General features: G+C 56.4%; 1 protein-coding gene across 6 annotated transcripts in view; it reads right to left on the bottom strand.

Moving 5' to 3' along the window:
• Positions 1-283: 283 nt before the first annotated feature.
• ENDOV (endonuclease V) overlaps positions 284-24464 on the bottom strand; it is a 33794-nt gene continuing 9613 nt past the window's right edge. Inside the window, exons 3-10 of one of the 6 annotated variants that reach the window (XM_079903601.1) lie at positions 23030-23164; positions 22783-22822; positions 21666-21778; positions 20731-20799; positions 20258-20386; positions 17664-17737; positions 16780-16838; positions 284-1138 (exon numbers count right to left, since the gene is read on the bottom strand). In XM_079903601.1, coding sequence (XP_079759727.1) covers positions 873-1138; positions 16780-16838; positions 17664-17737; positions 20258-20386; positions 20731-20799; positions 21666-21778; positions 22783-22822; positions 23030-23164 — 885 coding nt within the window. In that variant the 3' untranslated portion in view covers positions 284-872. Of the gene's footprint in view, positions 1139-7214; positions 8044-9846; positions 14141-16010; positions 16839-17663; positions 17738-20257; positions 20387-20730; positions 20800-21665; positions 21779-22782; positions 22823-23029; positions 23165-24464 lie in introns of those variants that run through there. The other 5 variants (XM_079903598.1, XM_079903597.1, XM_079903600.1 and 2 more) reach the window with 5 other exon arrangements.

The raw sequence follows: 24464 nt of genomic DNA on the forward strand, positions 1-24464 counted from the left end.
CAGGAGCAAGGCCCCAACCACAAGGCCTCCACCACTGGGCACAGACCCAGCAGCCCACGCGTGACAGGGCACTGCTGCCCATAAGCCAGGACCTTCCACCACCCCCACCCCCCCCCACCCCCCCGTTGCTAGAAAAGAGATGCGGGGGGATCTGCTTTCTGGTGTTGGCTGCTTCTGAGTCAGTCTGTTCAGGTGAACCTTGGTTGGTGGAGCCCAGGTCACATTCCCCCACTCTAACTGCAAGGGACTCAGAGAACACCAGCAAGGTAGCAGCCACCCCAGAACCCCTTTTAGTTCACAGAGCCCAAACTCCCAGCAGCTGCTGCGCTCTGAGGGAGAAACCATCCCAGGCCTCTCTCCCAGCCTCCAGTGGCTGCTGGCCATCTTTGGTGTTCCTTGGCTGGTGGGCACACCACTCCAGTCTCTGCCTCCAACTTCACACGGTCGTCTCTTGGGTCTAAGTCTCAAATCTCCCTCTGCTTTTCTCTTCTGACACCTGACACTGGATTTAGGACCCACTCTAATCCAGGATGATCTCATCTCAAGATCCTGAACTTGGTTATATCTGCAAAGACTCTATTCTAAGTATGGTCACGTTCTGAGGTTCTAGGATTCCATCTTTGGGCCCCCAGCCATTCAACCACTCCAAGAGGCATGAGAAATGGACACTGAGAAGGCGGCAAGGGAGAAGAGGAAGAGGTGAGGTGGAAAGGGACGTTTGGGCAGGAGAAACCAGCTGCCCGAGCCCAGCATCCATGGGGCTGTCGAATCTCCTTTTGCTACTCAAACCCCAAGTCAGCTTGTGGCTGCCCAGACAGAGCTTCCCACCACCTCCCGTATCCCCATCATTGTCTTTTCCCCAAGGCCAGGCATCATGAACACCCCATCTCCTTGAGGGCTCCCAGGCCCTCCTGCACCTCAGACCCCCAAGATCTCCAAGTCCAGGAGGCAGGAGAAGCTGCCCTGCCCCTCCTGCCCAAGGGGAAGGGTGGGTCCCACAATCCCTTCATCTTTTGACTTCCTACCTCCCAAAGTGCTTCCTTTTCTCTTCCCCAAATTCTCTGTTGGAGTTTGGGCCATTTCTTCTGATGGGGCTCATTCCCATCCTTGGCAGAAAATGCTCTCAGAGATGGAGAACCTTCAAGATGCAAGATGCATGGGTCAGAACCAGAATATAAAAACATCTGTGTGCACTCTGCAGTTTACACTGCCCTTTATCCTACACTGTCTCCTCGGATCCTCACTACTGCCTGTGAAGGAAATACTAATCCCATTTTACAGAAGAGGAGACTGAGGCTCTGAGAGGTTTAATGACTTGCCTGAGTTTACACAAACCTGAGACTCAAACCCGAAACGTCTAACTCCAGCTTTTAATGCTCTTCCCACCAACTCCAACACACTGGGCTCAACCCCATAAAGAATCCTGTCCATGTCACAGCTTCAATCTTCCTAGGAACAGGAAATTCACCACCTAACAAAACAGCGAATTCCACTGACAGTCCCAAGTATCAGGGAGTCTTCCTTCATTGAGGGAAAGCCCTTCCTTCTTCATGTAACTCACTCCCCCACCCCCCGCCTTGGCAATGGGCAATGCCCCTGCCGCAGTCTTCTCCAGGACACATCTCTCCATTTCTTACCCCTTTCTTGAAAAGTGGGGCTCTGGCCATCCCCTCCGGGTCACCCTCCCTAGAAGGGTTTCTGGCCTCTTGATGCCCAACCTACAACGTCAAGGACACAGGTCCTTGAGGCAGCTGCGAAGGGTGACTTTGGACAGGTGTCCCCTGGCACTGTGCCCGAGTCAGGCGGAACTAAGGTGAGGACTGTGCCCGCTCTGGAGGTGACAGTCTCTCTTCCCATGACCAGAGTCTGGGGGTGAGGCCCGGCCATCTGGCCACCTCAAGCTGGGGCCACCACGGACCGTCCCGGGAAGAGGTAGTCACTGTGCCACAGCACAGTGGCAATGTCACACGTTGGAAAAGAAGAAGAAAGGCAAGCACCAGCAAGCAGAGTGGCTGAGGAACAGCTGAGCTGAGTCACTGCAGCCAGGCGGGTGGAGGCGGCTGCAGGGGTGGGGTGGGGGCCTCCCAGGGACGGAGGAAGGAGGAGGGGACACCAGGCACCTGGCACCCTCCCCTGGGCTTCTGGAGCTGTGGAGGGTCAAGGCACCTAGCAGCAGGGTGCCCAGCGGGTCGAGCTGACCATCAGGGCTGTGCAGCCAGCTGGCCTCGGGCTCCATTCCCAGCTCAGCCACCAACTGGCCCACAGGCCTCCACCAGCCACGTAATCTTTCGAAGCCTCAGTCTCCACCTCTGTCTAGTGGGGTAATGGCTGCCTCCCCCGCTACTGGGCCGATTACTGAAGGCCACGGTGCCAAGTGCTCAGGGTGGCATCTGGCACACGAGGGGGGCGCTGAGCCAGGCCCCAGTGGCTCTGCTCATCATCATTATGAATGAGGAGCCTTTAGGTTTTCCCAGAGCAGGATTCTGGGGTTTGCCCAGTGGGCCTCCCCCACCCCTGCCCCAGGCCTTCCTGCTGCCCCATGGGTGCGTTTCCGAGGCTGTCGGTGGTCTTGGGCTGTTTCCTTGTCGACTTCCCCACACTTCCCCCTTCATGGGCCCCAGGTCCAGGTCCAGCAGGCTGGGCTTTGGGGTAGCCATGTCTGTATCAGGGCAGGGCTCCCACCTCAGCTGGCATCCTGCCGCCATCACCTGCCGGGACCCACACTGTGTGGTTCCCGCTGCCGCCAGGCAGGGCTGCAAAAGCCGGCGCTGAGTCCCACTCTGCAGAGTGATCAGCAGAGTGAGCTCACCTGACACACAGCACTACCCCAACCTCTCTAGGAGCCACAGCAGACTGTGCTGGTGTGTCGCCCCCCACTCCCCTGCCACACAGGAGGTCCCTCAGATGGCAGGATGCCCCCATCCTGCTGAAGCTCAGGGTTTAGGAACTGGAAGGCATCCTGAAGACAATCCAAACTCATTCCCTCAGGCCCTGAGAGGAAAGGGACCTGCCCAAGGCCACACAGCCAGTGGTGACAGGGGGGTTGCTTCCAGGCTTCCCTTCCCCTCGGCGGTCCTGCTGGGATTTCCTTGCCCAGGAACCAGCACCACAGGCCTCACCCCAAACGGGGAGCCCATGCGATCCTAGCCCCTCCCTCCTGTGTGCTCGCCGCTCTCCCTAGGCAGGCGCCTGCCTCTCCCGCCCCCATGCCACCGCGGGAAGGGGTTCCTATGGCACCCCTTCCCCCGCACACACTTAGCTCACTGGCAGCCCATCTGCCCGGAGACAGTGAACAGCAGATGCCTCTATGTACAGCGGTGCCTGAAGCGCAGCGGCCCTGCGCCTGCCGGACGAGAGCATGCCAGCCAGGCACAGGGCTCACGTGACACTTGGCTGGGGCAGGGGTCCCTCATCCAAGGCTGGGCCAGGAGGGGGTCAGGCCACCCAGACAGCCTACCAGGGCTGGGGACCAGGGTGTCCAAGGCCGGAATCAGTGTCCTGCGGGGGAGTTGCTGGATGGGCAGCTCTCTAGCAGGCTGCACCCTTGGGGGACAGGCTTCTACAGCTCCCTGACTCCCTGGGGAAGGCCTAAAGTGAGGGGGTTGGTGGACTCCATGGACAGACCCCACAGGGTCAGCCACTGCACACAGCGCGTGTGAAGGCTTGTGGAAGAGGGTTCAGAGCATCCAGCTCCTGTACAAGTGTGGGACCCTCGGCTGGGCCTCATGGGGCTCCTCATTCTGTCTTGGCCCCAGCCTCATCCCAGGCTCCCTCAGCAAGCTTCTCTCTCTCCTGAGTTCTTACAACCAATGGGGGTAGATGGCAGAGCAGGGTCAAGGGACCCTAGGGCTGGGCCTCCTGGGAGGTGGTCACAGTTCCTGGACCCACTGGCTCCTGGACTCACCTACTGTTTCCGGGATGCACGTGGCCAGTTGGCAAAGAGCCTCGTTTCCATGGCAGCAGCCTCAAGCCCTGGGTCCAGGAGGAGGGGCTGGCTGAGGACCCCAAGAGCTCGGCCTTTGTCTCTGCTCTGCCCTCCCCAGCCAAGGAACAGAGCTTTGTAGCCCGTGGGTGGCCAGCAGAGCACTGGAGGGCCAGCCCAGCCTGGGGGAGGGGAACTGCTGGGTGGTGGTGCACATACTTTTCCATCCTCTATAAAAACAGGAAAATAAATTGGCTAAGTCTGGAGCCCTATGGACTCTGGCTTGACATAAGCTAAATTTGTCTGACTCTGGAAAGAATTAGAACATTTCAATGATCTGCAAATGGGGCTGCTGGCTGCTGAGCCCTTATCTTGTTCATGGCCTCTAGCCCAGTGTCCCATGTGAGAGGTGAGGGGGAGAGAGGTGAAAGGGGTCTTAGGCTGGTGTGAGCCAGCCTGCCTGGGGCAGAGGGATGGACAGCTTGGCCTCTGAGGACCCCGTTAACTGAGACGGCAGAAGCCATGACAACCAAAGCTCACTTCCAAGCCCTGCAGCCTCCCTTTCTCCCCCGCCTTCACCCTTTGTTTTCCTCCCCTCCTCCCGGCGCCCCCGCGGTGCAGGCAAGCACAGGCACACGCAGGCACACACACGCACGCCCCCAGGCCGCCTCTGCTCCCCTCACATCTTGCGTTTGTTTTCCTTCAGCAGGGCTCCAATGGGGACACGCTGCACTCTCACAATTGGCAGCTCCCTCCGATCCCCCCCCCACGGAGGTGCCATATGTCAGTGTCATGAATAAGCATGAGGCGCTGTAGCTGGGGGGCTGGGAAGTGGCAGCTGCCAATCACCTGCCGAGCAGACATGGGGTGGAGGCTACCACAGGGTGGGGTGGGGGGGGTCACCACTACCAGAGGGGCAGGCCAGGTGGGGGGATGGTGTGGGCAGAGGCATGGGAAGAGGGTAGGATCAGAGCATGGTCACTGGTCCTCACCAGAGGGACCCACCTCCAGGTGACCAGTGTGCTTTCCTGAAAACAAGCAAAACCCAAATGGCATGGTGTGACCGTGTGGGGTAGCCCTGAACCCTGCCCCTCAGCTTTGTGTCTGCCTGTGGGCCCGCTGGCCAGCCCACACCAGCCCCTCCAGGATGCCCTTCTCCTCCCAGGCTGCGCCCGCACCCTGTGCCTCTCCCCAGCACGTGCTCCATCTGAGCCTCCCACTAGTGAGCTGGGGACCAAGGCTTCACCTGCAGGGAGAAGGAGGGGGATCCAAATTCAGCCAGCACCTGTGCTGGGCCAGGCATGTCTACACAGGGCCCCATTCGCTCTCACAACACTCCTGGGAACTGGGGGTTTTTAGCCCCATTTTACAGGTGAGAAAACAGGCTTAGAAAAGTTTGAAGAAACTGTCTCCAAGTCTTATGGCTCAGAGTCGGGTAGCTGGATTGTGCTCAGGTCTGCCAGTTGATTGCCAAAGGCTCCGAGCACTGGGACCAGGGTACTGTTCTGTCTGCGCTGCCCTGGGTGCCCTCCACCTGACTGCCACCCAGGACCTGGCCACTCCTCCTTCACCTCCCTGCCCTGCCCTCACCCCTTTAGAGTTTCCCCTTCCCTGAGGATACTCTTATCCATATTGGATCCTGTGGAGACCACGCAAGTCATGGACACCTGTCTGCACATTTGTCCTTCCCCAGCACTGTCCCACCCCCTGACCAGCAGTGACCAGTTCAGGCCTGACCCAGCAGGTGGCTGTGGAATGAATGAAAGAATGGACAGAGTCAGGCTGCAAGGCAAGAGCCATGTGCTGAGCACCCCAGTGTGACTGCAGAAGTGTGTCCCAGGGAGACGGAGGCCAGGCCCCGCCTACCCCACACCCTAGGCCTTTTTCCTCACTCCCAGCCCAGCCGGAGGCTGAGGCAGGCGATTGCGTGGATTGCATTAACCACTCCGGGTTAATTGGCTGTCCCTCACCACCAGCATGACAGATCTTGCTTGACATTTCTCTAGATAGTTAATTGACACCCAAGTAATTTGTCACAGAGACCTCGTTATATGCCAACTGGGTCCCCTAAGCCGTCAGCATCTGTGCCCCAGAAACAAGATTGGCAAGTTAATAATGGAGACTTAATCATGCCATTCCCTGCTGGTATGGGAAGAGAACTGCCCGGAGACAAGATGGGGCACTGCTGGGAAGAGACGGTGCTTTCTTAGGGCCTTGGGAACAGAGCATCCTCAGAGAGCCTGGAGTCCCCTCCCCTCAGTTTCCCCAACCAGGTGTGCCTTCTGCTGACAGTGGTCTGTCCACTGAGGAGCGCCCCTCCATGAGATGGGCTGCGGCTGACTCCACTCCCCGGCTCCAGGCTGGACACATGGCCTCCCCTCCCCTCCAGCCGCAGTGATAAAACTAAGCAGTGATCACAGTCCATCCAGAACCCAGGGCCTGGGGCTTGCGATGGAGCCTTTAGGGTAGAGGCTGCGCTTTGCCTGGGAACACCACAGGGGAGAAAGTAAGCCTGGGGCTGCTGCCAGCCATCTAGCACCCAGAGGGGAGCCCCCCTGGGAATGGCACAGAGGGAGAGGGTAGACGTGTGTTGCAGCCAGGCCACTCACAGCCAGCTCTACCCTGGAGTGAACTAACAAGGCCCTATTATTTGCTTAAGGTGGTTTAAGTTTGCTTCTGTCACATGTAATCTGGAGAGTTCTCAGCTCAAACACCTACAGGCTCTTACTTCAGGATTCAAGCCTGTCTGCAGAGCCCATGTGGGGTCTGCTTACAAGAGCGAGAAGGAGCCCTGAGCAGGAAGACAGCCTAGTGCAGAAAGGCGAGGCCTGTACAGAGGGGATCTGGGTTGAAGAGGAGGAAAGCTAGAGCCGAGGCCACCCAGCGTCTGGGGCTGGCACCCGAGGCCAACATGACGGCATTGAGTTCAGCACCGTGGACAGCGGTGGCCTTGCCCCACACAGCGCTGCAGGCCCAGAGGAGCGAACAGATTTCCCACCCACCTGGGAGACCCAGGACAATGTGGCTCATCTTGAGGCTATTGACAGACTCCTGAAAGATGTCGTGGTGCCCTTGTGCCTCAGAAATAAGGACTCTTCTGGGTACTTAAAAAAGCCCCTTTCCAGGGTCTCCCCAGTTTCTACGGTGGGGCTAGGGTGGGGCTGTAGTTCTCAAGCAGACGCTAGATGACGCACACCACTATAACAGGAGCAGGAGCAAAACGAGGGTGGAGAGAGGTCCCTGGAGACGGATGTGAATCAGGTATACAAGGCAACCAAGACAGGTGGGCATGGGAGGAGTGGCTCTGTATTAGTTATGTTTTGCTGCATAAAAATATTATTCCAGAACAAAGGTCTATTATCTCACAGTTTCTGAGGGATAGGAACCTGGAAGCAGACTGGCTAGCTGGTTCTGTCCCAGGGTCTCTCATGAGGTTGCAGTCAGATGACAGCCAGGGCTGGAGGGTGCACTTCCAAGATGGCTCCCTCACATGGTGACGGGCAGGTGGGCTCAGTTCTCTGCCACGTGGACTTCACAGAGCAGTTTACAACACAGCAGCTGACTTCTCTCAAAGTGAATGATGAGGGGGGAAGAGAGAGGGAGGGGCACCATCAAGACATAAGTCCCAATGTGTTTTAGGCCTAGTATCAGAAATGACACACCCTCACTTTTGCACCTCCACTGGTCATACAGACGGACCTTGTTCAGTGTGGTCATAGGGCTACACCAGCCCCAGGAGGCCATCTCGGAAGCTGGCTACCACAGGCTCCGAGAAAAAAATAAATTCAAGATGGCCTGATGCTTTGAATGTACCAAAAAGAGATTTATATTTCCATTGCAGGGTTTGGGAATAAGTAATGGATACACAGAAAATAAACCAAATCCAAAACATGAGGCAATTATCAAGTGCAGGAAAAACAAGAGGTTGTACAAAAAAGGAGATGTAATTACATTACATTACTCAGCCACGAACAGTACGTGCAAAGAAAGAATAACGCAGACATTGAATTCTGATTCAATGAAAATGAGAAGATGGGTGGAAGGAAAGTGTATGAGAGGCTATGTGAGAGGGAACAAACTCTCAACCTCCATGGCAGAAAGTCAATGGATAATTTCTAAATCTAAAAAAACAGAAAAACAAAAAAGAGAAAGGCAGCATTAGCATGTTATTTAGAAGTAAATATGAAAAACCCCCACACTAAAGAAAACTAAAATAACAAAATTTTGCCTCTGAGCAGGGGAAGTCAGGAGAGGAGAGGGGTGGGTGAATAAGGAGCTACTGGGTTTTTGTTACAAGTCTGATAGAACTATTTGACTATTTAAACTATGTACGTTTATAACCTCGATTAAAAATCAAACAAACACCAAAACACCAGTGCAATTTAAGTAACTAAAAGACAAAACTACTCCAGCCTGCTCTCTACTCCCAGCTCTCTATCAGGCCCCTGCAACCCCAAGGAAGGGCCTAGGGAGCTGTCTCCTCTTCCAGGGCAGGACACCCCGTGTGCTGGAGTCGGGTCTGGATCCTTCCTCCCCTGCCCCACCACGGGCCTCCAGCGGTCTCCCCCAGTATCTTTCTCTCTGAGTCCCTCCAGGTCGGCTTGCCTATCTGTCTTGGGACCGCATCCTTCTTCCATTAGCCCACCTTCCCTGCCCTGTTCCCAGGTCTTCTCCCGGTTGGGTGGAGAGCAACCATACTGGGGAGGACCCAGCCCTGTCCACAAGCAACAGCTGTGCCCTGGCCCCTCTGGCCCGCACTCCCTACCCCGCCTCCAGTGCCGCCCATCGTGGTAGGAAACGGAGAAGTTGCTCCTGCTTCCCAGGGAGGTGAATTGGGGATAGCGGGCCATGCTCCATCATTTCCCTGACACCTCTCCTAATTACCCAGTATGTTATTCATTTGGATGTCAGAGCTGCCGCATGCCTGTGCCTTTAATTAATAATTTGGTAAAACTCTACTCAGGCCTGGCTAGGGCAGTGCAACAGGGACTGCTGGGGCTGGGCCAAACCTGCAGTGGGTGGGCCAGGCCAATGAGGACCCCCCACCCCCAGTCAATGCAGAGGCCTTGGGCGGGAAGCTTGGCCCTGCTTCCTGTCCCCAGCTGTTCACTCCAGGCCACAGAGCCCCAGGTGAAGCCCCTTTAGGGACCCTTCCAGGAGGAGGCAGGAATGCAGACCCTGAGGGGTGTGTGTGCACCAGTGACTGGGGCCTAAGTGAGGGGATTTGCTCCCCTGGAGCCCAGGCTGGCCCTTGAGCCTTGGAGAGTTGAGACCCCAGGAGCCTAGGAGGGGAGGGGAGGTGTTTTGGTCAAAGGGGCCAAGAAGCCTGGCTCAGACCCAAGCTCAAACAGGCCAATGCCTGTGATCAGAAAATAGGGGGGCAAGGGAGGTATCCTTGGGACAGCTAGGAACATGGCTGGGCCTCCTCCTTGACCTGATCATAAAGGACTCCCAGCCCTGGGTGTCCTCCATTCCTGACTGCTCCAGGTGAGGGGAGCGTGGGCAGACTGGGGTCCTGGAGGCGGGTGTCCTGAGGGGCCAGGGTGTGACCTGCAATGGTCAGGCCAGCCCACCACCTCGTGGGAGCCTCTCAGGCTCAGCCCCTGGGGACCCAGGGAAGGGGCACAGAGGCTGCCAGGCTAACAGAAAAATCTATTTGGATCCAACTTGAATTATTGAGTGTTTCGAGATTTATTCTTGGTTCTGGGGTGGGCTGTGATCTGCGAAGATGGATATCATCTCGGCCCTATTTTTAAGGTTCTGTGAGAAGCCCAGATACCACTGCACTTAGGGCTCCTGTGCAGCCTTCTGCAGGGTAGAGCCTCTGGGGGTGGGGGGTAGAGGTGGGCAGGACATGCCACCCCCAAGCACCCTCCCCATTCCCAATCCCACTGCTTTCCTGCTCTCCCATGAATGACCCCAGCCAGTAGGTCCCCAGGTACCACCTCAGCCCCTTCTAGTTGATTCTGCACTCCCCCAGCCTCCCCAACCCCTCCACATGAACTCTCAGCATGGTCCATCCCTCGAGATGCTCAGGGCTATAGCCACACCTACCACCCTGGGATGAGCCTGGGGTCCCAGCAAGCTGCTCACATGCTCTACCTCTTCATCTTATCTCTGATACGGCCTTAGTGTAGCCAGTAGACAGGGCCAAGGGGCCAATGGCACTGCCCACTGCTGCAGATTCTCTTCCATCAGGCTGTAGCTGAAACTCGTCCCTTTAAGGTTCAGACGCCCCCACCTCTGCCCACAAGCCTTCCATGCCAGGCTTAACCCCCCCACTCAGCCCACCCAGGGTTAAACAACGTCTCTGCTATCTTCCAACTGGTTCTCCTGGAACCCTACTCCCCCCCTGAGGTCAGGCCCAGGATTTATTGGGGCCATAATTAGTTTCTGATGGGGTGGGATTTACACCCTTTGGGGCTTCTGGGAAGAGAGGGAAACCCTTGAAAGCAGAGGTAGGTTGAGTCTTGACCCTCTGAATCTTGCAGGGGACTCTGCCCTCCCACTCCCCACTCAAGCCAGGGGCACTAACAAGTGGCATCTTGGGGGTGGGGAGAGGGCTCCTTAGAAAAACCACTCACAGCCAGACTAACCCACTAAAGTCAATAAGCACAATGGAGACACTACTACCAACCTTATTGAAATAGAAAGAAAATATCACAAACAATTGTAGGCCAACACATTAGATGATCTGCATGACATGGACAAATTCCTAGAAACACACAAACTACCAACTGATTGAAGAAACAGAAAATCTTCATAGATCTATAACAAAAGAGAGTGAATCAGTAATCAAAACCCCTCCCAACAAAGATAAGCACAGAGCCAGCTGGCTTCACAGGTGATTTTACCAAAGGTTTAACAAGACTCAGCACCAAGCCTTCTCAGAGGAGGGAACACTTCCTAACTATTCTATGAAGTCAGTACTACCCTCATATCAAAGCCAGACAAAGATATCACAAGAAAAGTACAGACCAGTATACCTTATGAATATAGATGTAAAAATCCTCAACAAAATACTAGCAAATCAAATTCAGCAGCTTAGTAAAAGGATTATACACCATGACTGAGAAGGATTTATTCCATAAATTCAAAAGTGGCTCAAAATATGAAAGTCAATCAATATAACACACCACATTAACAGAATGAAGGAAAATGATCATTTCAATAGGTGCAGAAAAAGCATCTGATAAATCCAACACTCTTTCATGATAAAAACACAGAGAAACTAGGAATAGAAGGATCTTCCTCAACCGGATCAAGGGCATCTATGGAAAACCCACAGCTAACATCACACTCTAGTGAAGCTTCCCCCTAAGATCAGGCACCAGGCAAGGACGTCCACTCTCCCTACTTGCATTCAACATTGCACTGGAGGTTCCAGCCACGACAGCCAGGCAAGAACAAGATATAAAAGGCATTCAGATTGGAAAGGAAGAAATAAAAGTGAAACTATATTCACATAAGACATGATCTGATATATAAAACCCTTAAAGAACACACACACACACAATTAGAGCTAATAAACGAATACAGCAAAGTTGCCAGATATGATACAAAAATCAATTGTATTTTTATACACTAGCAATGAACAATCCAAAAATAAAATGAACAAAACAATTCCATTTACAATAGCATCAAACAGAATAAAATACTCAGTAATAAATTTTACCAAAGGACGTACAGGGAGGGCGTGTACAATGAAAATTACAAAACATCATTGAAAGAAATTAAAGAAGATCTAATGAGTGAAAAGACCCTGTGTTCAGTGATTTGAAGACGTAATAGTGTTAAGACAGCAATGCTCAGGACTTCCCTGGTGGCGCAGTGGTTAAGAGTCCACCTGCCAATGCAGGGGACATGGGTTCGAGCCCTGGTCCGGGAAGATCCCGTATGTTGTGGAGCAACTAAGCCTGTGCGCCACAACTACTGAGCCTGTGCTCCAGAGCCCATGAGCCACAACTACTGAGCCTGCGTGCCACAACTACTGAAGCCCGTGCGCCTAGAGCCTGTGCTCTGCAACAAGAGAAGCCACGGCAACGAGAAGCCCACACACTGCAACGAAGAGTAGCCCCCGCTCTCTGCAACTAGAGAGAAGCCCGCGCGCAACAACGAAGACCCAAAGCAGCCAAAAATAAATTTAAAAAATGAATTTATTAAAAAAAAGACAGCAATGCTCTACAAATTGATCAGTGCAATCACTATCAAAATTCCAACTGCCTTTTTTGGGGGCAGAAATGGACAAGCTGGTTCTAAAATTTATATGGAATTTCAAGAGACCCAAATATCCATATACAAAAATTACCTCAAAATGCGTCAAAGATCTAAATGTAAGAGCTGAAACTATTAAACTCTTAGAAGAAAACATAGGAGGAAATCTTTGTGACATCAGATTAGGCAATGGTTTCTTCGTTATGACACCAAAAGCACAGGCAACAAGTGAAAAACAGATAAACTGGATTTCATCAGATTTTAAACTTTCATTCAAAGGATGTTATCAAGAAAATGAAAAGACAACACACAAAATGGGAGAACCTATTTGTAAATTATATAACTGAAAGGGGTCTGGTACCCAGGACATATAAAGAACTCGTACAACTCAATGACAGAAAAACAAACAACCCAATTTTAAAAATAGCAAAGAATTTGAGTGGACATTTCTCCCAGGAAGACATACAAATAGCTAATACGCACATGAAAAGGGGCTCAAGATCATTAGTCATTAGGGGAATACAAATCAAAACCACAATGAGATACCATTTCCCATACACTAGCATAGCCAGAATCAAAAAGACAGATAATTACAAGTGTTGGTGAGGATGTGGAGAACTTGGAACCCTGTGTTGCTGGTGGGGTTGTAAAAAGGTGCAGCCACCACGGAAAACAGGAGGAAAATAGTACGGCTACTCCTCAAAGAGTTAAACAGAGAGTTACCAGGAAATTCCACTCCCAAGAGACCTAAAAACGTAAGTTCACACAAAAACTTGTACGTCGATTCGCACAGCAGCATTATTCATCATAGCCCCAAATAATCCAAATATTCAACAGTAGATGAATGGATAAACAAAATGTGGCCTATCCATACAACAGAATATTATTTGGCCATAGAAAAAAGTACTGATCCATGTTACAGCACAGATGAACCTTGAAAACTCATGCTAAGGAGAGACTCCAGACATAAAGGTCACATACTCTGTGTGACTCCATTCCTATGAGGTACCCAGAATCGGCAAGTCCACAGAAACAGGAAGCCTATTAGTGGTTGCCAGGGGCTGGGGCAGGGGGGAGGGGTGGAGGAGAGTGACTGCTAATGGATACGGGATGAAAAGGTTCTGGAACTAGATAGTGGTGTGCCTGCACAAGATTCTGAATATACTAAAAGCCAATTAACAGTACGCTTAAAGATGTTAAAATGGTGACTTGTTACATGACTTTAACCTTGAAACAAACAAAAACCACTCAGGTTTTCAGTTGTCTGTAAACTGATCTCAGGCTCTGTCTGCTTCTCACTGAAGCGGAGGGGATAGGGATGAGGGACCCCACAGCGGTCCATGCCTCAGCCCAGGGGGCCCACTTGACTCCTCTGGTCAGTGAGGAAGCAGTGGCTTTAAGCAGAGCCCCAGTCCCACCCCAGTAGGAGGTCTCGGCCATCTCTGTGCCTGTCTTAGAGATGGGTCCCCAGGGGATGCTGCTGCAGACATCACCCTGAGCCTCCCGGCACCATGGGAAGCTCTCCTGTTGGCATGTGCGTGGGGCAGGCATTGAAGGGGAAGGTGCCATTGGGGCCGAGGAGTCACGGTCCTTCCTGCCCAGCCCTTGCGGGACCTGCATTCTGGCGGCTTGGGGTGGTGGAAGGAGCTCAGTAGGAAATGAGGACCTTTACTTCCTGTTTCTCCCTTCCCATTGGTGCAGTTAGCACAGCCTTGCAGACTGAGGACCATCAACCTTGGCCCCTGTGGGCCCCACTTCTCCAAACCTTCTCACTTTCTTTGCAAGGACTGACTGCGTGCCAGGTTCTGTGCCACGGCCACTCCACACAGGGCTGCAGCTGTCCGGGGAGACAGCACAGGTATGATCCCCATTACAGGCTCGAAGCTTTGCCCAAGGCCAGTCAGTACAAAGCCGTCAGGCCCAGCCAGCTCTGCGTGGCTTCCATCCTGCGCTCCGAAGTCCCCCCCACCCCCTGGTCCTGATGAACTCTGGGCAGGGAGAGACCTGGAAGAAGAAGTTAGGAGGGCAGTGGTTGTGGAGCACCAGGCAGGGCCTGCGTGGGTGGTAGGCTGGGACTGAGTCTCCTGAGGGCCACCCTGGCACAGAGTCCTGGGCACCAGGCTCGGGGCACATCTGGGGTGGCTCAGCACCCTTGTACTCAGCAGGGGTGTGAATGAGGCAGCAGCTGCCTGGGACCCCAGGCAAGTGCCACTGTCTCCCTTGTCCTTGGGCAGCCCCCAGGACTATGGCTGCACTTAATCCAGCTGTGGCCCCCCGGTGGAACCCTGCCCAGGCCTGTTTGTGCCCAGTGACCATCAGGGATTTTAGGGAGATGGTTTCACCATGGCCCTGTGCTCCTGCACACCTCAGACGGGACTCCACGCTGTCCCTGCCTCTGACCACTAACGACTCAGCGTGGCGCCCAGATGGTGCTGGACGCCCCCCATCCTTCATTAACTGGGAACTGACTGTGTCACCGCCGGCAGGGACTCCACGTGGACCCTCACACTCAATCCCCCAACTGGACTAAGCAGGTGCTTGTATCCCCGCAAGAAAACAGGTTCCGAGAGGGAGGACCGGTCCCTCTCGGAGCTCCATCAGATGTCACATTCCACCTTCTATCCCAGGACACAGACCCGTGCCTCAGTCCAGAGGCAGGGAGAGTTGGGGCACTGCCGGCACAGGGGAGCCAAAAGCCGCAGGTACTGAGGTGCAGGTTCTAAACAGGCACAGCATCCCAGAGCCGGGGTGAGTGGGCAGAAGGCCCGGGGCCTGCTAGGGAGGGTGGGGTGAGCTGGGGTTCCCTGTGTACCACCGGTTGTGAAGAGCAGGTGTTTTTCTCAGTCTCAGGATTGGGTGGACAGTAGAAGCTGAGGTGAGAAAAAAGATGTGCAGCGAGGACATCTGGGGAGGACCACAGATCAGAACCTGGGATAGGCCTTCCTGCCTGAAGGAGTTCCCCTGAAGGTACCTGTGGAACATGCTGGAAGCTGCTGAGCCCAGTGGGCCACCCGGTGGAGCCCATAAGCATGTGGGTGGCACCCAGCAGCCCACCTGGCCCGTGTAGGCCCTCTGTACCCCGAAGCCCCCTGCCCTGGAATGGCCCTGCTTCCTACTGCAATGTCCTGACTAGGGGCTACTACCACCATGTGGGGCAGCCCCTGGCCCCGCCTTACAAAGGGTTTTGGAAGCACAGGTTAAGTGGGAGGGGAAGGGGGACAGCTGAACCCAAATAGCTGGCTGCCTTGCTTACTTGTCCCCTTTGCTTCTTCCATGAGCCCGGGCCCTGGAAGAGAGCTCCCTTCTCACTCTGAATGAAAGGAGAGACACCAGAGCGGGGCGTGGAAGGAGCGCTGGGACCCGGGGCCTCCCTGGGCTTCCATCCCAGGCTGTCAAACCATGACAGGCAGTTCCTTCTTGAGAGGCAGGATAAACGGCAAGAAAGGCAGGATAAACGGCAAGAAAGGCTTGCCTCCGAGGATTCTTCACACCCCTCAGCAAAGATTCCAGAGTCCTTAGGGAACCTAGGGGTGAGCTGGGAGGAGGTGGAGGACTAGGGCTGCTTGGGAGGCACCCAGGGGCTGTGGGTGGGGCCGTGCGCCTCCCTGGGACTAGCTCACACCAAGAGGAGTGGCCAGGCAGGGTGCCAGAGTCAGGGCTGCCCTCCCACAGCGGAGACGCGTTTTGAGGCTGGGCCTCTGGGTGAAGAGGCTGGCGGGGGGGAGTGCGCCGGGTTGACAGGAACAGGGGAGAGCTATTGGCACTTGAACACAGTGGGCTGCCCGCCCTCGGGGCCCGTGGCCAGGATAGCAGATCCCAACACCCATCTCCTCGGGTACGGGTGCCAGCCCTCTGTCTGGCACCCCACCCCTGCAGCCCAGACTGCCCCTGTATGTCCCCCAACCCTCAGCCTTTTCCAGGCTCAGACACTGCTCTTCCCCCCTCCTCCTGGCCCTGCACGTCCCAGCAGCAGGCAGTCTGGAGACCGGCTGGGCAGCCAGGGGCCAAGCCTGACAGCAGCCACCCCAGTCTGGACCCTCCCCGGCCAGGGCAGAAGTGGCTCAGTGTAGCTGGTCGGCAGGGAGGGACGTGCTGGTTTATAAACAAACACAAAGTGAAAGCGGCACATGTACTCAGAGGAGCAGATGGGCAAGGAGAAGGTGTGCATGTATGTGCAGTCTGGCAGCTGTAAGCCCACCTGGGCGCTTTCAGAACAAAACAAAAAAACACCAGAAAATCCCCTATGAACTCTGAATCCCTTCCTGTGCTCCTAAGAAATTAACGTCATGTGCTCTCTGGGCCTGGCACTCTGCCATGTGAGCTCTGTCTTCCACTGAGCTCTCTCCAGGCCCCTGTGCCTCATGACCGTGGAATGGAAAGGTGGCCACCCCAGTCCATCCGAGCAGGGCTGTGCCTTCTGCGTCCCCATGTCCTCGGGCCAGGGTGCCCCACCTGCTGTGGGGGCCGCTCCCCCAGTCCCTACAGACGAGCTGGAGCAGGGCCACAGGTGGCCCAAGAGTCTTCCTGGCATCCAGCTCGGTGCCAGCCCCAGCCCTTGCCCTACTGCCCCTGGGCACCTGGGCCCAGGGCTTTCCGGTGTGTCCTGGGGTTTCGGCTATGGGCTTTGAGGGGCCCGTCCTTACCTGCAGGCTCTTCTGAGGCTCCCTGAGGGCACGCCTTTGGCCTCTGTGCCTTCTTGCTCCTGGTAATGACATCAAGAAAGGACAGCATCAAACGTCAGAGCCCCCCTCGATCCCCAGGTGGTCCCTGGAAGCTGTGTCAACCTGGATCCTCAGGGGTGCGAGAGCCCAGGCCAGAGGGGGCAAGGCAGATCCCGACGGCCAGCCCCCACTGTTGGGAGAGTTCAGGGGTCCCAGCCACACCTTCCCACAGTTCTCAAAGCAGCTTAGCCAGGCCCAGGCCAGCACGGGCTTGGAGGAGAAGGGAGCACAAAGGAAACGCCGTGCTTGTAAGGACTCCTGGTGGGAGAGGATGGGCCTGATGTCCAAGCTGCCAATGGAAACCCTGCTATCTCAGTCTCTTCATCGGCAAAGTGATCACAGTGCCTGTCTCATGGTAAGTGCCGTTGGGATTAAGTAACCAGCCACTGCTGGCTGTGACTGTACCACAACATAGTGGGATGAGAATCACCGTGCACACCACACAGGTGAGGAAACAGGCTTTGAGAGCGTAAACGACACAGCAGGTGCAGAGCCAGGACATGAACCGGGAGCACCTGACTCCCTCACCCTTTCTGTGGAGACCACGACATAAATGGACCAAGGTAAGCAGGGAGCGCCCTGGTGGGAGGTGAGCTTTGGGCTTTGGGGGTTGCTGGACAGTTCCCACTGAACATGGAGTCCACACTGGCCCCCAGCATTCTGCTGGCTCTTCTCCTGTCCCCTCAGGAACCCTGCGCCCCCTGCCTGGCCCTGCCTGTCTGGCCTGAGCCACAGCGCCACCGCCGAGAGGCCCAGCCACCAGAAGTGGCCCCACGGGGGCATGACCCAGCCACCCCAGCACTCACCTTTCTGGCCGCAAGGCAGGGGCCCCTTGGACTCCCAGGGTCCTGCGGATGTAGTCTCGGGAGCGGATGTCAGCCTGAAGAAAGGGATGGCTCGAGTGAGAGGGGTGGCTGGGGTCCCAAGCTGGCCTCTGGATCAGTCCCCACCCGATAGGGTGGCCCCTCCTGGAAAAGCCCACGGAGGCCCAGCCTGAGGGAAAAGGAGCAGCGGCCCCATCATGCGTGGGTGCCAGGAGGTCAGGCCCTCTGGTTGGGGTGCTTGACAGCATGTCCCCGAAGGGCCTGAGGAAATGGGCTGGGTGCCTCGCTCCTATTTCAGTTGGCTTTCAGTGGGTTTATAGCTTGTGCTTCCCTGTAGGTTTTGCTTGAGCCAACAGTTTCTCTGCTAAAGCCCTCTTCTCTGAAGGCTGTCCTCAGCCCAGCTTGTCTGTCCTCACTTTTGGTTCATCTGACTCCCTGGCTAGTGTCAGCTGCAACCTCTGTCCCTGGAGAAGTGTATGGAAAGTTCTTCAGAGTCACCAGAATGAAAGGGGGCTTCTGGGCCACAGGCTGGGATCAGGGCACATCCTGGGGAGAGGGGAACAGGCCTGAATGGGGCCCCCAGGACCTTGCGGCACAGGCTCTCCCCGTTCCAGGGGGCCTGGCCTCAGGGAGGCCCCTGATCCCGGCTTAGATGGCTCAGCCCCGCTTTGGGCTGTGTGACTACAGGACACAACAGCTAATCCCCCCGACTGTTTCTACTTAAGAGTGAATGGGCAAGTGGGCAGGGTGGGCGGCAGGGTGCTCCGGGAGAAAGGCCCCGGAGACGCGAGGCAGCAGCTCCCGCCTTCCCCTGCAGCAACCGGTCCCGGCCTGGCCCGGGAGCTGGGGGCAGCGGGCCTGTGACCAACGGAGCAGGCCCTAAGCCGTTCTCTCAGCTTCTCCTCAGAGCTTACAGAAGTAGTCAGGAGGGCAAAGTGTACACAGGTGAGTGGGCCAAGGAAGAAGATGGACCAAGAGATAACCAGTGCCACTGGACAGGGCCACACCCCGTTCCTGGAAACGATAGGGTTGGTAGGCTCCTGGGTGCAGACGTCTGGCTTTTCTCTAGGGCAGACACATGGTCCTTGCCCACCTTTGAGGGGTTCACGGCACTTTACAGGGCATCCCCCCACCTGCAAGGACACAGCTATCATCCACTCTGGGGCAAGACGAGACACAGAAGGGACAGAGACCTGCCCACCATACCAGCTCAGCAGAGTCCCTGGCTCTGAGGGCCTGCGGAGAAATCTCGGGTCGTCACCCCACCCACCACAAGGTCGCACAGGTGGATGGGAATGGGGGAGGAAAGGCTTCCTGGGGCCAGGACACGTCACAGGCTTTTGCACCTACGAACCCTGTACGGGGAGGGAAGGAGGCTGAGGCTGGTGGACACTTAGAAAGTCCACCCTGGAAGCCACCCTAGAGGCCTTGACTCTTCGCAGCCCAGAGAGTTGCTGGCAGGGGCGGAGAGCCACAGCCGCGTGCGTGCCGCTGCTGCCACCTGGAGGCTGCCCTGCACACCAGCAGCCGGGGGGGGGGTCCCAAACCCTGAGGTGGTGGCTACGGGGGCTCTTGGGGTGGTCGAGGCAGAGCCAGGACCCTCAGGTTTGCGGTGTCACCAGGTGGTGCTGAGTTGAGAGTACCGAGCGGGCCTGTGGCACCTAGGCCAGGTTGCCTCTAGTTGACGCAGCACAGGCCTCAGGGACACACGGAGCAGCAGGCGACATACAGTCCCTGCTGGGAAGGCAAATCTGATGGTGTCCCCTCCCAACTCACATCCAAGGCCCTGTGGTAAATCTGAAGTTCTGGCCCCTGCAATGCACACAGGCTTCCGCCCGCTCACCCTCGCCAGGGCTCCAGCCACAAGTTCCTCTGAGTTTCTGGCATCAAACTCCTTCCTGCCCAAGGGCCTTTGCAAATGCTGGTCCTCAGGCCTGGACTGCCCTTCCCCCTCTTCCAGCAGGCCTCTCCCTGAGGACAGCTTCTCACAGATCCTTGCCTCACGGGCTTCCCTGGGACGTGCACCTGCTCTGCACCTTGTCATGGCCAAGACCACCAAGGCGGCCCAAGGGCTTCCTGCATGAGGTTAGCTGAGCCAACTCGTTCACCAGAGTTCTGATCCCCCTGGGCCCCAAGTTAGGTGCTGGGTGCCTGGCGTGGCCACACCCTGGAGTCTCCTGATTTTATCCCTGGCCCAAGTCTTCCTCAGCAGTGCCCAGCAGCCCTGCAGGGGCCCCCCAGCCGAGGACGGCTGCTCCCTCCCAGGTCAGCGGGGCAGCTTGGGCCTTCAGGGGCTGGCAGGCCACTCTGCTATTTGAGCTGACGTCAGCTGATTTTCCCGATGACCCAGGGTGCCAGAGGCTGAAAGGCTGAGTGCAGGGACACAGCAGACCCCCGGGCTAGGCAGGGCAGGCCTCTGCATCTTCCAGGCCCCTCTCCTCCCCTCCGGAGCCTAGTGTGGCCCAAACTGACTCTCCCACAGGTGCTGTGGACCCTCAGCCCGGGAGTACAGGAAGAGCAGGTGCCATGCGCTAGCCTACCCACCTGGCAGCCCACTCACCTGGCAGCCCACTCACCTGGCGCACGGGCTCCGGGATCCGAAACTTGCAGCAGCCATGGGTCAGGCGCACGGCTGCCTCCAGGCTCATCTTGTGGCCCACAGAGACATAGAGGGGCTTGGTGCTGTGGTCGTGGCTCTTCAGGGCCTGTGACAGGGAGGGTGAGGTCAGGGCACTGGGCAAGCTCTGTGGGCTGGAGGACTGACATGTCCTGGGCGGTAGGCAGGAGCTTGGGAGACTGGTAGCACCCTTGGGGCACCTTCCTGATGTTTGTCTTAGGGACAGGGTGGGGCGAATGAGGGCCCAGAGGCCCCCTCAGCACAGTGGGGGAGGGGAAGAAATAAAGATGCAGGGGCAGCCAGAGTGGCAGGAAGATAGGGAGAGGCGGACGGGTTCTGGGGCACACACGTACATGGGTACTGACCCCAGGCCCTCTCTGGCCCTCAGCTGAGGGGTCTGCCTCGGTGGGGCGCAGGCCCCTGGCCACTCACCATGCCCAGGACGGTCCCGGATCCTCCCATCAGAGGAAATGAGTCTCCTCCAGCCTTCAGGAGCCGTATCTGGAAAACAGAAAAAAGACTTGGAAAAACACCTTTCTTGGTGAAAGGCTTGAAGGCAAGCCTGCTCACCTTTAAAACCTGAGCAACCGCTGGGCGAGGAGATGGAAGGGCCCATCGCGAGTGGACCCTGCGTCCAAGCGCGGCCTGCAGCACCATCTCACCTTGACGAGGTACTCTCCTCCCCATTCTGCAGCAGAGAAGAGGCAGCACCCTGCCCAGGCCCCAGTGCTGCAGGGTGGAGGCAGCAGGCTGGTGCACACACAGGGCCACAACCCACTCGAGGCCACTTACTTCCTGCTGCTTTCTCTCCTGCTACAAATTTGAGCACTTCTGATTCAACCTGACAAACTTTTTGGAGTGGTGGTGGTGGGGACTGGCCCATTGGGTGGGTCGGGGCCCCTGTCAACTCAACAAACAGGCACTCCACACAGGCATGGGGGAGCTGGAAGGATGAGACAGATGCAACTGACCTGTTCTCAGAGTTGGCTGTTCAGGTTAGAGAGCCACGTGTGTCACCAGCTCCCGCCAGAGGGGGTCCCAGAGGAGGGAGATGCCCCAGGCAGATGGGGGTGGCACGGCAGGTGGAAAAGTACAGAGTGTTGTACAGGCCCCGAATGCCCGGTCCCCGATACCTGGAGGCTCTACCCCCACGTGGGGTGCCACAGCAGCACACAGGCAGGGGTGGAGAGGAGGCAAGTGTGCACCCAGAGGCTGGGAGAGGAGCTCCGAGTCTCCCGAGATGACCCACCACCCACAAGGCGCGCAAAGAAAGCTGGTCTTCCTCACTCCAGGTCAGCAATCCAGGCTGGGAGGAGAGCGTCCCAGGTGGAGCTGGTCTGCAGCGGGGCGGACTCAGGCCCCCTCACCTTCTCCTTGTGCAGAGCGTTGTTCTCCAGCCCATCCACCTGCAGGAGTTTCTTGGCCACCCCGATGCAGGGCAGGTCTGTGACGACACCAAGGTGGCAGGCTACCCCAAAGCCTGTAGGGGCAGAGCAAGATGAGGCTGGGGAGGTGAGGCAATGAGCCCAGCAGTTTAGAGACAGTGTGGGGATGGGGGCCACACCAGAGCCTCGCTGAACTTTTCCACGTGAACAGAGGCCTGTCGGTGGGCAAGGACTTGTGGGACAGGGCTCTAAGCCCCACCCTGACCTCGGACGTGGCCCTCTACCCTGACTTCCGGGCTGGCAGGCTGGGTGGAGGACGACTCCCCCTCCCCCCCACCCTGTTCTGACAAGATTAGGAGCCTGATTATAATTAGTGTGCTCACATGCTTCACCTGCTTCTTTCATCCTCCCCTCCCCTTTGTGGCCACCTTCAGGCCTCTGCAACTCTGCCCTTAACTCGCCCAGAACTTTGGGACTCCTGCCAGGGCACAAGGATTGCAGCGACTGGGGGCCAGGCCCAGGGCTGGCCTGCTGGTCCTCCACTAGTGTCCAGGGTGGCTCTGGGCCCACAGGCTCCCAGGGCAGGGGCTAAAATCACAATGCCACCCCTTCCTGACTCCCTCTGCCGCCCAACCCCCAGGTTTGTATCTGAGGGTAAGACAGCCCCTCCCCCTTGGTGGTTCTCCCCGGGACAAGGTTCTAGCACCCAGGTGGGTGTGGGTTTCCCTGTGTCAGTGGGGAACAGGCACACCTGTCTGTTCCTGTTCCGTTTCAGGCAAGGGTCTGTTTAGGACACAGGGCAGGCCGCCAGTGGGACAGGCTAGCTGGGCTCAGGGCCTGAGACTTCTGGAAGCGTCAGGGCCAAACTGGATGTTGGTACCTGAGCTGAGCCAGCAGAGGTGGTGGAGGCAGGCAGGAAAGGGGCAGGGGTGAAGAGAAGTAGGGGCTCCTTACTAGGGGGCCTTGACAAGGGAAGCAAGGCCAGAAGGAGCTGCAAGGCCAGGCTGGTGGCAGAGGGCCTGGGGCCTGGTGCAGGCGGACTGCACCCCTCCTGGTCCCTCTCTTACAGCCCTCTCAGGGAGTCTTGGGAGCAGATTACCTCGGTGGTGGAGCACCCCATTTCCATCCACAAAAAGGACCTGGAAGAGCCACAGGGGAAAGTCACGGTCAGCTGAAGTGCCCCTCGCTCATCAGGTTGGGGCATCCCAGAGCAAGACGAGGGCCCCAGCTCTTTAGGTCTGATCCCTCTTGAGGCAAAAGCACTTCTCCAGGAAGCTCGTGGATATCTCCCTGCAATGGGGCGGGGCCTGTGGAAGGCCTTTCCTCCAACCCAGTGAGATACCTGCCTGGGGCATGAGGCGGGGCTCCTTCTCCCGCAGCTGCTGCACCGCGTCCACCAGGAAGGGCACCTCTCGGAAGGCCAGGAAGCCTGACACGTAGGGGGCTGTCAGGCTCACCATGCGACAGTCCTCATACATCACCTGCCACCAGGCACCCAGGTCACTAGGCACGCGCGGCCCTGGCCACCTCCCCCGCACCCTCGCATGCCCTTGGCCCTTATCTGACAATCCCTGTCACTCCGTCTCCCAGGCCCACCCCCAAGTCGCCCCCTTCCCTGCCTCACTAACTGGAGACAGGTGATCCACCCTGCAGATGGGCAGTGGGGATTCAAATGCTGCCATTTCAAAGGTACTGGCCACACCTGGTCTGTAACAGGCCCTCCTCAGGCTGCCTCCTTTGTAAATCAGACCTGCTGCCTCCCCACCCCACCCTGCTGCCAGGCTTTTTGGAGGCTCACAGAAGACAAAGCACAAGAAGCACCTGTGAATAGACACCATAGTGCCATATTAGAAGGGGCCTCCGGGAAGAAAAGGCCAAGTCTTCACAGAGGCTACAATAGCAAGAAGGGCAACTCTGGCTTTAAGAAAAGAGATTACAAATATTTCGGAAAAAGGACAGGCACGATCTCACAGTGAGGCAGTTTGGAAGAGAACTGGGTCCCAAGGGATGGGAGAGTCCAAAAAGAAAAATTCTGAGGCTGCAAATAACCCCAGAGAGAGAAGAGGGGATACCCCTGGGGATGTTGTGCTAAAAGGCCTGGCTCACGCTGGGAGAAGTAGGGGCCAGGAGTCTGAGGCAGACCTGCTGGGGACCACCCAGAATTTTCACACGCTCTGGCAGACTCTTCTTCAAACTGAAAAGTCCTAACACAGCATGGAAGAGGAGGCCCTGTTGGTACTTGATTAGCATGTAACGACCCGCTCAGAGCACAGGACGGCAGCCCTAAGCCCCTTAAACATTGAGTTTTCATTACAGCCAGACCACCGGAGGTGAGAACGTTTCCCACTAAGCACACATTCTCCAGAACCTTCAGATGTCCTGGATTGTTACTGACCATCCCACCCCCCCACCAATCTGTTGGTGATAGCTTTCAAAATCATACTTCCACCTCTCCCTTGAAGCCAGGTCATAATGACATGTCCCTAAATGAAAGAGTTACTCTAATAGCATGGAGGAAGGGGCTCGTCCTTCCAACATTTTTATCAGTGACTCACAGGAAACTCATCAAACTGCCAATGACCTAAAGTGGGCAGGGTCCAACCGGATGACAGACCAGAGAATTCGATTCACAGTGAACCCGGCAGGCTGGAGTGCTGAACCCCATGCAACAGGATGACTCTTCACGGGGACATGTGTGAAGTGTGGCCTGAGTTCCCACAGGATGATGGTGGCTGTTTACGTTTGAATCCCTCTGCACAAGCTCCAGGAACCAGAGATCCA

Source organism: Stenella coeruleoalba, assembly GCF_951394435.1.
Source record: "Stenella coeruleoalba genome assembly, chromosome: 19".
Lineage (NCBI taxonomy): Eukaryota > Metazoa > Chordata > Mammalia > Artiodactyla > Delphinidae > Stenella > Stenella coeruleoalba.